At 40.2% G+C, this 12,664-nt stretch overlaps 1 protein-coding gene across 4 annotated transcripts in view; it reads left to right on the forward strand.

Moving 5' to 3' along the window:
- The window catches only part of KCNT2 (potassium sodium-activated channel subfamily T member 2), a 128,456-nt gene that overhangs the window by 83,409 nt on the left and 32,383 nt on the right, over positions 1-12,664 (forward strand). For all 4 annotated transcript variants that reach the window (XM_070401228.1, XM_070401230.1, XM_070401229.1 and 1 more), the window contains exon 14: positions 4,756-4,864. In XM_070401228.1, coding sequence (XP_070257329.1) covers positions 4,756-4,864 — 109 coding nt within the window. The remainder of the gene's footprint in view (positions 1-4,755; positions 4,865-12,664) is intronic.

Here is a 12,664-nt window from a genome sequence, read left to right on the forward strand (position 1 = left end):
AGTAAAGTGTCGTGCCATCTGTGAATATTCACTTATCTTTTTATCAACCCATTTTCTTTCCACTAGAGTGTCCTCTGAAAAGCTCCCATTTCATTTGAACAGATGGAAGCAGATGTGAAAATCAAATTGGTACACGTGCCTCCACAAGCAGGAGGAAAGAATGTAAAAACCAAGTTGCAAAGGAGTGGACATTCCCCGTGGATTTTATTTTCCATGCTTTGATTCTAGTATTTCATAAGCAACAGAATATGAATTATAGCTCATGAATGAAGGGAAGAATAGTAGCGTGTTGACTGAATGTGATATTTCCGATTTCTTGACTAAAACATGCCCGGAAGAATGAATCATTATTGTAGAATAGTAGGAGTTAGTTTGGGAAATTAAAAAAAAATCAGTTGCAATAAAGTAAAAAGGGGAGGCAGAAGTAAATACTTTTTAACGTTAGTCACTGGCAATATTGTATAAAGATTTATCTGATAGTGAGTAGTCATCATTACCATTATAAAAACAGCACTGTCTAAAACCCACATACATATACACACGTGTGCGCACGCGTGCACACACACACACACACACACACACACACATATCCTGGAGAAATGATTTGCTGCAAAATGAAGATCTTGTCTCAGTTTAGCCACCGTCTATTTTGTACTATAACACCACACATTCTAATGCCTCACTTTTTCCTGCCCAAGAAAGAGAGTGGAAAAATATTTCCAAGCGATATAAATATTGGAAGTGATCTTAGCTGTTTCTAAATAACATATGTGTGTGCAAGGCTTGACTTTCACCAAATGGTGAGGTGCGAGTTTTTCCTGCTGCATGATTTCTTCATTTCCCGTAGAACACCCACATAGACATTTCAAACTCCATCCTCACCATTAATTCTCACTGAACATGTTAATATAACAAGAAGTGTCACTGGTGCCAAGTTCATCTTTAAGTCATCAAGCTATTCTGTTGCCCGGCTGGCATGGCTCAGTGGTTGAGTGTCGACCTATGAACCAGGAGGTCACAGTTCGATTCCCGGTCAGGGCACATGCCCGGGTTTCGGGCTCCATCCCCAGGGTGGGGCGTGCACGAGGCAGCCGATCCATGATTCTCTCTCACAATTGATGTTTCTATCTCTCTCTCCCTCTCCCTTCCTCTCTGAAATCACTAAAAAATATATATTAAAATAATTAATAAATCATCAAGCTATTCTTATAATAAATCATAGGGACTGAAATGGAAGTCTCAGCACTGGCTACATCCTCTCTCCCTCTTGAGAATGATAGCTCATCAGCTTCCAATAAGGAATGACTACAAGGCAATTTAAGAAGTGGGAGCTCTCTGTGCACTTATGTCCATAAAAATGCTAAGATTCTCCTACCTCTCTGATTTTTTTTTAATACTTGTACACTTTCTCCACCTTTCAATGAACACATTCTTAATTATTCTTACAATCTGAGTTGAAGCATCACCTCCCTGGCGATGCCTTTCTTGTTGCCCGCAGGCCCGAAAGGCATCCTTCCGTCTGCTTCTGTAGGATCTGCAGTATTTCCTGAGAACATTCAAAGCCTCTTCGAGTCAGGGACTCCAGTCATTTCCGTGCAGCTACATGTGTTTCGTGTGTGACTGACAAATAACAAAATTGATTTCAAGGCCAAGCTTGGCCGCCTTCCTCCCCAGCTCCCTCCCTAAGCGACGGGCGTTTGGGGAACATGGTCGTTGTGTATTTTCAGCCATTAGTTCACTTTCGTGACTGTTTGCACTTGCGTCTGTGTGGCAGCAAGTGGGGACCTTGAAAGGGGCTTCCGGAGGGGAAACCCACTAGAATGTCACTTATTTTGATGCGCTCGGTTAATTAGCTTTGGCACTTTGTCGAGTTCTTTGTAGACAGTTTGAATCCAAATTAACAATGGATTTGGGGTAGTTATTTCTGAACATCTGATTTCTTATCTGAAAGTTGTTTAACATGATATATGCCAATGAGGTTTAATTATACAGATATGTATATATGTATATATACATATAACCATAAATATATATAAATATATATAGTGAAGCTTAATAATATTTCTATATACATATGCATATACATATGCACATGCATATGCATATACATATACTGGTACATATACATATATCTGCATCATTTAACATAAAAGGAAAAATATTGCTTGGTATTATTATGATGTTACTATTAAGATGATTCAATAACTATATCATTAACTCTCAGAATATTAATACCTGTCATGAACTACTAAGGAAAGAACACTTTAGGTTAGAACCCAATAGAAATAGACTTCTGAGGGAAATTATTTTTCATAAAAGATTATGGCTGCTGTTTTTCTAAGATGTATAAAAGGAGACTAATGATATTAAAACTGTTGTTCTAGAATTCAGGGAAAAAATCCCCCTTTGGAGCATTTAATTAGCTTGATGCATTTAAAAACATTACAGCATTAAAATAGTATAAGGAATCAGGCGATCTGAAACACAGAAAATTGCTTCGTGTCCTCAGTGTGACGGAGCTGACATAAATCTGTTGGGAGCAGGTTGCCCCCTCTCACAGGGTTGAATCCTATATATTCAATAAGCATTCTTACAGTGAGGTCTTGTGAGACTAAATGACTTATCAAGGTTTTCTTAAGTCTATTCTGAGCCTGTTCGTGGATGCGACGCAGGCTCCCATCTGAGAACAGGCCAACGTCTCTGAGTATGGGCAGGTACAACACCCCCACCCTTCGGGCGTTCTATTGATGGAAGCAACAGGATCACACTAAAGCTCGATTGTTAGAGATGATCTATTTTCCTCTAAGAAAAAGAAGCAATTTTGGTAGACAGCTGCCCTCTCAGGCTTATACACAGAGTCTAATCAGCACACAACATCTGAGAGATTTTCTAACACCAATTGTTCAGTCGGCCTCTATAACCGCACTTTCCCCCAAGAAATAAAAACAAAAATAATCCATTTTAAAAACTGGCCCTGCTTTGCATGGCTGCCTAAAGGTTTTTTGATTTTTCTGTAAATCAACACCCAGGACAGGGCTGGTTTAGGGCACTTTCCAGGGCTGCTCGCCGCCTTCCGGGGGCTGTTACCTAGCAACTGCATGGCAGAAGCTTCCAGTCCTTTAAATCACCCAGGAGCTCAGAACACGCTGTGAGGCCGACTTAGGAAAAACCCCCACAAAAAACCTGACTTTCTAGAATGTAATTAACAATTTTATTTTCCATAAAGCTCCAGGGACTTGGGAAAGATGTGGCTCCTATCTACCCATAAGCGTGCATCCTTCATTGTCATTGCTTATCTTAAAAGCTGTTAAATGAAAAATAATAAAAATGACAAGAAACAAGAAACCAAGAATCTCACGCAATCCTATTATTTTAAAAGTCCTCTCTCTCGTTCCTGCATGACAGTATGGACGTGGGCTGGGCAGGATCACCCCCTTTACGGTGCCCTCACCCTCCAAGTGCCCCCAAGTCTGGCCCTTCCTATATTTTTTATCGTTGAATTTCAATAGCCACTTGGACCCTGTTGTCTTTTAAGTTTATGACTTTAGGTCTTGAGGTCAAAGTACAATGCAAAATTAAATGTATTTCCGCATTCATTATTACTGCTTGGTATTTTCGTTGTTTGGTACAAAATCTATTCCTCATATGTTATGTAAATATTGCCAACACCTCTTAATATTTTCTTTTTAATCCTCACCCGAGGATGTTTTTTCCATTGGTTTTTAGAGAGAGTGGAAGGGAGGGGGGAAAGATAGAGAAACACCGATGTGAGAGAGACCCATTGATTGATTGCTTCCAACTGAGGTTCGTGCCCTTGACTGGAATCGAACCTGAGACTCTTCAGTCTGTGGGCTGACACGCTATCCACTGAGCCAAACCAGCTAGGGTCCGATACCTCTTTTAATAATTACTTTCCAAGTCTTTATGCTGTGTGACTATGACTTTGCTCAATCGATACTGTTTTCAATCAGTGCTATTTTATTTCATACAGTGGAGCTGTCAGAACTGAAGGAGACTTTGAAGTCTCTGGTTTCTTGTCCAGGCTTACCCCCTAACCTACCTCATCTCACCCATCGTACAGATGAGGCAGAGGAAAATGAAATACTTTGCCAAAGGCTTTAACAGCAATTATTCTGTTAAAGACAGAACTGTGGTGAGACACCTCCCCTTCCCTCTCAATCACTAACTCATAGTATAGTATTCTCTTTTCAAAAAATTTTATTTTTCACTTACGATTTACATTCAACATTATTTTGTACTAGAGGCCTGATGCACACAAATTTGTGCAGGAGTAGGCCTTCCTTCCCCCAGCTGCCGACACTGGCTTCCCTCTGGCACCGGGGACCTGGGCTTCCCTCATAGCCCCGGCTTCGTCCGGAAGGATGTCCGGAAGGACGTCCGGTCTAATTAGTATATTACGCTTTTATTATTATAGATTAGTTTCAAGGTAATACAGCACAGTAGTTAGACAATCATATATTTTGCAAAGTTGGCCCCTTGATATTTCCAGTACCCACCCAGAACCACACATAATTATCACAATATTATTGACTCTGTTCCCTAGGCTGTAGTACTTTCTCTTAAGAAATATTTTTCCTGGGAATAAAATTACACAGGTAAAAAAGAAATCTCGAAACGTGTGTTTTTTTTATGGAAACTTTTGTAATTTAATTCATTGTTTTACTTTTCATATTATTTTAAAATATTACCACCCCAAGGTAAATTATTCTAATTTACCTATTTTATTTCAAACAGATCATGTTGTTTGTGAAGAAGAGTTTAAATACGCCATGTTAGCTTTAAACTGTATATGCCCAGCAACATCTACACTTATCACACTACTGGTTCATACCTCTAGAGGGCAGTAAGTATATTTTTTCTTTAAGATAATGCATTTTAAATTATATTAAAAAATAAGTGCAGTTATGTGATTTAGAAATACAGCAAGCCAAGGTATAAAGCTACATATGTACCGATATTGTATTTGTGTGTTATCTTCGTCTGATGGAGAGACAGATGGATAGACAGACAGACAAATATAGACCCGTTAAGGGGTCCAAGACATACAGGAAATTGACAGTGATTGGCTGTCTCTTCTAATGAATCTTGAGATCATTAGTTTCATCCTAAATCCTAAGTGTCTACACTTCATTTGTTACACCTAGGATTAGGGCATGGTTTCTAATTTCGGGATGAATACTTAACAAATAAAACATTAAAGAACAAGATGATGACAATCACTAGTGTAAAACCTTAACGCCATTTTTTTCTATGTGAGGTAAGTTTTTAGTCTTGAAGTTATCTTTACACAATTGACCTCTAAATAAAAATATTCAATTAGTATAGAATGATGACAAAGTAGTAGAGAAGATTAGCTAACACAGTATAAAAGAAATCACTTTTCATATGCATTTCCAGGTAGATGGGAAAACGTTGTATTGGACCACGCTGTTCTCATTTACTTGGATAGAGTTTTGTAAAACACAGAGACTGTTTTTGACTTGGGTGATCAAGAAATACGTACTCGGTGAATACAGTCACCACTCTGACTAAAGGAGACAGATGTCCCACTGCATCTCATACCGTTTCATAGTCTTGGGATTTTAGAGAAAAATTTGATTTTCTAAGTAAATCTCACTGTGGTCTCTTGTGGTTATGATGATTGAAATTAAGCTAATTGGTAGCTATTTAAGTCAAGTGCCCATTAAAATAACTCAAGGAAAAGGAAAATTCTTCCTTGGGATATAATACTAGATGGTGTGAATTAAGTGAAAAATAGTAAGTGCCCTGCGGTATTCTTCAGCAAGTTTTACTCTTTTCTTGAATCAGGTATCTGCTCTATTGAGACGGTAGGAGTTCCCCAGAAACAATTTTATTAGAGTTTGGAATCGAAATATTTTAACCTGTACAGTTACAAACCTTTCATCTATTGATGGAAAGAATGGAACAGGGTCATGAATGAAATTATTTTTTGTTGACCAAAGTACTCAGCAGTGTGAAGAAATAAAATAAAATACTGGAAACTACTTCAACACCAATTAAGTGAACATTCATGGAACTCATCACATGGATTCATTATTTTGCCATACCATCTTTGTCACAGAATCATATGACTTCCAAGCAAATGTCTAGACCAGCTTCATTGTGTTGCAAACAATAAAATGAGAGCCATCTACACTAACACATTATTCTGAGAACGGTTAAACTACACTGTCTTACCCGTAAATATTTATTGTCACACAATATTGTCTGGTAAACAAATTACATCTGACACTAAGTTAAAAAAGAATCCTAGTAACCCTTAAAATAGGACTTCCCATTATACCCTAATGGATTTTGCCTCATTAAAATAATATTGAAGAAATCATTATCACATAACTAAGGATTTCCCATGATTAAGACTGACCTGCAAAATCTTAAAATACATCAATAACTTAAAGAACCCCACTTATTTTACAACTAAGTGTCACAGAAATGCTATAGTTTACCAGAATAACTTTCTTTATAGAAGCTTTATTGAGATAGACTTCACACATGCTACAATTCACCCATTTAAGGTCTACAATCTAGAGGTTTTTTAGTAGTCATAGAACTGTGCGGCCATCACCACTGTCTAACTCTTGAATAATTTCATCACCCCATAAAGAAGCCCTCTACGTTTTAGCAGCCTCTACATTTTCTCCCAACTCTTACTAATGTACTCTGTCTCTGTAGATTTTCCTATTTTAGACACTGCATATTGCCTATAGATGGAATAATATAATGTGTGTGTGTGTTGTCCAGCTTCTTTCACTTGGCATAATGTTTTCAAGGTATGTTAATATTGTAATAGTGTACTAATTTTTCCTTTTTATGACTAAATAATATTCCATTATATGAATAGGTCCCCTTTTATTTTTTTTATTCATCAGAGGATGGATATTTGGGTTGTTTCTAGTGTTGTAAATAGGGCTGCTCTTAACATTCATGCAAACATTTTCATGTGGACATATGCTTTCATTTCTTTTGGGTCTATCTTAGGAGTGGAACTCATGGGACATGTGGTAACTCTGTTTAGTCTTTTTTGGGAACTGTCAGAATTTTTCCCAAAGAGATTGTAACATTATGTATCCTCACCAGCAGTGTATAAAGGTTTCAAGCTCTTCACACCCTCAGGAACACTTGTTATTATCCAACTTTTTTATCATAACCATCCAGCGGAGGAAATGTAGTGTCTCCCTGTGCTTTTCATTTGCATTTCATTGATGGCTAATGACCCTGAGCATCTTTTCATGTGTTTCTTGGCCATTTGTTTATCTTGTTTGTAGTAAAATCTATTCAGGTCCTTTGGTCATTTTTTAACTGGGTTATTTGTCTTTAATTATCGAGTATAAGAGTGTTAATCTCCTTTTTATATATTTTTGATACAAGTACCTTATCAGATAGATACCATCAGTTGAATATAAATAGTCCACCCAACAGAAAAGCACTTAATTCAACATGTTTAATGTATTTATTAAGAATATTGTTTGACTAAAGTAATTTATATCAAGTCTTCTATACTTTGCTTCAATTGAAGATATAGCCGAGATTTATTTATTAAGAGAATATTTTGAAATTTTGCCCTTGAGCCTCAGTAGAAAGTAGAAAGCTCCAAGATTGATTTAATGATAAGAGAACTGGCAAGCTGAATTAAATAGTTCAGTGGGGGAAAATGTTGACAACTCTACAAAATGCTTTATGCAAGGATTATCAAACCTTTAATTGAAAACAAAGCTTACAACAACACTCAAATTTCTCCATTAAAAAGGAGAATAATATTATTAAAACTTTATCCTCTAACAAATGGTGACTCTGAATAAAAATAGTTGAGAGCCACAAGCAATTTATACTCTATTAGTTGATATAATGTGAAAAAAAAGAAGCTAAGATTTTAGGATCCAACATGCATAGAAATAAATATAATACTAAATCTAAAATGGTGTAATTAAAAATATATTTTTAAAATAAAGTGCTATGCAGATTGTAATATTTCAAGAAAATCCTAAGTGTGAGTTCTGAGACAACTGAGATGGGTAAAGCAATCAGGAGCTGGAGACCAAAGGGCCAGATGTTTTAGAGAGAGACCTGTCTCAGGCCAGAGGAAGAATGGAATTCCCGATTCCGAGCTAGAATTAGACTCACCCACTCAACCACCCTCCTCCTCTCCTCACTTCTCTTCTTCTAGCCAGTGGGAATGTGGGCACGGATGGAAACCCCACATTAAGGATGAAGTGCCTACCTCTGGGTTTTCACGCAAGAGGGATATTTATTTAAAATATATTTTATTGATTTTTTGCAGAGAGGAAGGGAGAGGGATGGAAAGCTAGAAACATCGATGAGAGAGAAACATCGATCAGCTGCCTCCCGCACACCCCCACTGGGGATGTGCCGGCAACCAAGGTACATGCCCCTGACCAGAATCGAGCCCGGGACCCTTGAGTCCGCAGGCCGACGCTCTATCCACTGAGCCAAACCGGTCAGGCAAGAAGGATATTAATGTTAAAAAATTGTATCTTGTATTTTGGAGTCTCTACAACAATTTAGCCGGTACCCTGGCTACTACTGGTTAGCACTCTGCTGACCTTCCATTTCCTTTTCCTGTTATGAACATATTCATCCCGGTTCTAGTGGGTCTATGAGTCACAAAGCAACTCTGAGCTGGTTTCAAGTAGCTGTGCTCCCTGACGCACTGAGACGTTAGCCGGTTCCCTCACTTACTTGAGGGCATGTGAGTGTGCTCCATGCTCTTGGCAGTGGTCTTTCTTGTTGCTAATAAGTCAGCATTTTGATTTATTGGGCAATCCTGTTAGGAAGAGGAACATAAGTTTATTGTTTGGACACAAATTACTGTAGATGGTGAACATGGACCATGATTTCAGGGCAAGGGGGTGCCTAGTTATCAGGCCGGTTAATAGACATGAAACTGTCCCACCTTGATGGCATTTCATCCTAAGGAAAATTTTATTTTATTTTGCTTTCAGTTAATCTCATATTTTTTTCATTAGTCCCATCTGAGAGGTGATATTTTTGGTCACAGTGATAATTAACGGGGGGAAAAAAGGGAGAATTGATAAGAAAAATACTGCCAAGGCACAATTTGTAGAGCTTGACCAATGACTGGACATGAATGGGGGAAAGAGGAAAAAACACACACAAATTTCTTCTCCCTGAGTCTGGACAGTAGGGAATTAACTATAAAATGCATGGTTTGCCGGGAAAGGGAGTGAGGCCGTGGAAATATCTGCTCTCTAATGCAGATGTAAGTGACCGTGGCCTTGCTGCTATTCTCAGCTCCTGGCGACAAATGAGAGCATTCAGGTCACCATGGAGGCGACAGGACATATTCTGGGATTTAGAAGAAATGACAACTGAACACGTTTCCCTGGGAGAGTATTACTTTCAGGAAACAGAGGGAAGAAAAGGAAAGCGAACACAGCGCAGCACAATGGGGTATAAAGGTGTAAGGGTTTGTGAGGAGACCCGGGGAGCTAACAAGATAGACGGCTTGAGGCTGAAGGAACTGGGGCAGACAGTTAGTAGGTCACTGGTCCCCGGGGGGTTCAGAGAAGACAAGTTTGACGATGGAGGCTTCCTCATTTTGAGGAAGGATGAACAAAAGCAGAGATGCCGGAAAGTGAGCCGGGGTGGAGACTACCACCTCCTTAGGTTTGTCCACGAACATAAGAACAATAGCCCTGGCCATTTAGCTTAGTGGATAGAGCATCGGCCTGTGGACTGAAGGGTCTGTGGTTCAATTCTGGCCAAGGGCACATGCCTGGGTTGCGGCTCCATCCCCAGTAGGGGGCGTGCAGGAGGCAACCGATCATGATTCTCATCATTGATGTTTCTCTCTCTCTCTCCCTCTCTGAAATCAATTAAAAAAAAATATCGAATGCTCTATTGGACCGAAATGTCAAGGAAAGCTTTGCCTGTGTATGTTTTCAGGTGTGAGAGCTGAGGGGATGGGACCAGACACTTACAACATTGCTGTAAATTACCCCCTTTTCAATCCATTCCTTTCTATGGAATACATGACCCCCCACCTCCCTTCGCTCACTGCATTTTTCATCTCTTTCTCTTTACTGACACTTACCCTGCACATTAAACTTTAAAAACAAACAAAGATAAATAGATAAATACAGACAGGCACACGTGAAAGCTGTATCAAGTCTTGTCCGTTGTTGTCAAAGTAATCGGTGTCTTTAAAACATAGACCAGTGGTTCTCAACCTTCTGGCCCTTCAAATACAGTTCCTCGTGTTGTGACCCAACCATAAAATTATTTTCGTTGCTACTTCATCACTGTCATGTTGCTACTGTTATGAATCGTCATGTAACTATCTGATATGCAGGATGGTCTTAGGCAGCCCCTGTGAAAGGGTCGTTCCACCGCCAAAGGGATCGCGACCCACAGGTTGAGAACCGCTGACAGAGACGCATACCTCCATTCCTGGGTTGTTCCCTCCGCTTGGGAAATGCTATCATTCTTTAACCAAATGCTCAGTGTCTGTAAAATGATGGGACGGTCTTGTTTAACTGTCTCCTGAGCATTATGCTTGTGTGCACTTACACGTAAGTGAAATGTAGGCTTTCTGAAATCACTGTTTCTCCAGAGATTACTTAACGGTTTTGTGAAATCTGCAAGCCCAGTAGAAACATATTAAGTGAAAATGCGGTGTAATGAATTGGCGTGTGTGATGGAGAAACACTGGTCTGTGTTCCCGCCATTGCTGCATTTGTGTTCCAGGGCAGAATTGATAGTGCTTTGAGATGGGCAGTATTTTTCCAGAAAAATAAAATTACATACTCCAGTAAGGTTGGGAAATGCTAGTTAAACATGACATTTTTAATGGCTTGGGTTATTTTTCTTTCCTTTGTTTGTTTACTTTTTTAGTTGAGCTAGTTTCAGACTTAGAGAAAAGTTACAAACAAAAAAGAATAAGGAGTTCACAGATACCCTTCCCATATAAACGCCCGAACGTTCACATCTTATTTGCATAATCGCAGCGTACTGATCGTAATGAGGAATTGCTATTGATCCAGTGATCGGCCATATTAGAATTTTATCTGTTTTCTCATCATTTCCCTTTTCTAGTCCAGGATTCTCCCAAGGTCTCTCCTCAGGGAGCCTCCGTGCTGGTGTCTCTTTCTGTGTCTAAATTCCTCTTGGGAAACTGGTCAGATGAGATAAGGGCTCCCCCAAGCACTTTCTGTCACTGAATCACCCCTTGAAGGGCCCTGTCTCCAGACAGGGTCACCTCAGAGGTCCTGGGGGTTGAGACTGAAACCTAGGAATTTGGGGGGGATGGGCTCTGCCTGTAACAGCTGTGGAGGACGGGGACACCAGGTTTTGTGGGGTCACATCTATGGGTTTTTATTGCTCCCACTGTGCCAATAGTTCAGCTGACCCACAGAAGCCTGCTTCTTTGATTATGGAAAGTAGAAAAGATGGGTTGTCCCTCTACCCCTGGTGGTCCTTTCTCCATCCGCCCCCCCACCCCCCCCAAAGACAACACAAGACAAAACACGCCTTCAATGCTGGATGCCTGAATGGGGATAATCAAGAGAAAAGGAAAAATTTACCTCTGAAAGTCACTCTCATTATCATTATTTCTTTTAAAAGATGTTTTTATTCATTTCAGAGAGAGGAAGGGAGAGAGAGATGGAAACATTAATCATGAGAGAGAATCATGGATCGGCTGCTTCCTGAATACCCCACACTGGGGATGGAGCCCGCAACCTGGGCCTGTGCCCTGACCAGGAATCAAACCCTCACCTCCTGGTTCATAGGTCGATGCCCAACCACTGAGCCCCACCAGCCGGGCTTATTATTTCTTTTTCACATAAGCTAACAGGCACTGAAAGTCTGCACGGAAAGCCATCTTATGAGGTGCATCGGCAATCCACCTGACTACCTGGGAAATGGTTTCCTAAGCACACCTGTTAATGAACAGCTGGAACGGTATCCTCCTTTCTGAGAATATTTCGAGAAATCCGGGTGCCACTCTAGTGTGGCCGCCCCTCTGCTTGGAAAGCCCCTACCAGCTCCCCCTCCTTACAAAGGAGACTGAAATAGGAGGGTTTTCTTGAGGCCTCTGTGCTCTCCTGCTATCTGCTTTATGTCCTTTCCTCCCGACGCTCTCATATATGCAGCCTGTTCTCCAACAACAAGATCCCGAAGAGACTTCGTGGTTCCGCCTCCTCCATCTTTTTATTAAGTCGTCCCTTTGCCTCGAATGCCTTTCTTCTGCCTCCTCCGAGGAGGTTGCTAAACCCCCAATTCCATCTCCTCTGGGATATTTTTAAACCCCCCCGTTTCATGTGACTCCCCCTCTGGGAATGCACACAGAATGTTATTATTTTCTGCCAGAGCCTCTAGCACAGTCCTTTTATGTGTTTATTTCTCCCGGCTGAGTCGGCTGTAGCTGCAGTCAAGGTAGAGAACACGTCTTACTCATTCTTACACCTTCTAGAATGTTTTTCACAGCCCGGGTGCTCAGTGAAAATGATGTCAATAAAGGACCTAAGAGATGTGCAAAGTGGCTGGTGGAGGCTCCGGGTTCAAAGCCCGGTATGAGCAACATGCTCCCATCCACTGTCCCTGCTCCGAGAGAAATGATGACTAAGGAAATAAAACGCATGCA

The sequence above is a fragment of the Myotis yumanensis genome, unplaced genomic scaffold (genome assembly GCF_028538775.1).
Source record: "Myotis yumanensis isolate MYYU_CA2020_CCGP unplaced genomic scaffold, mMyoYum1.0.hap1 SCAF_22, whole genome shotgun sequence".
NCBI classification, from domain to species: domain Eukaryota; kingdom Metazoa; phylum Chordata; class Mammalia; order Chiroptera; family Vespertilionidae; genus Myotis; species Myotis yumanensis.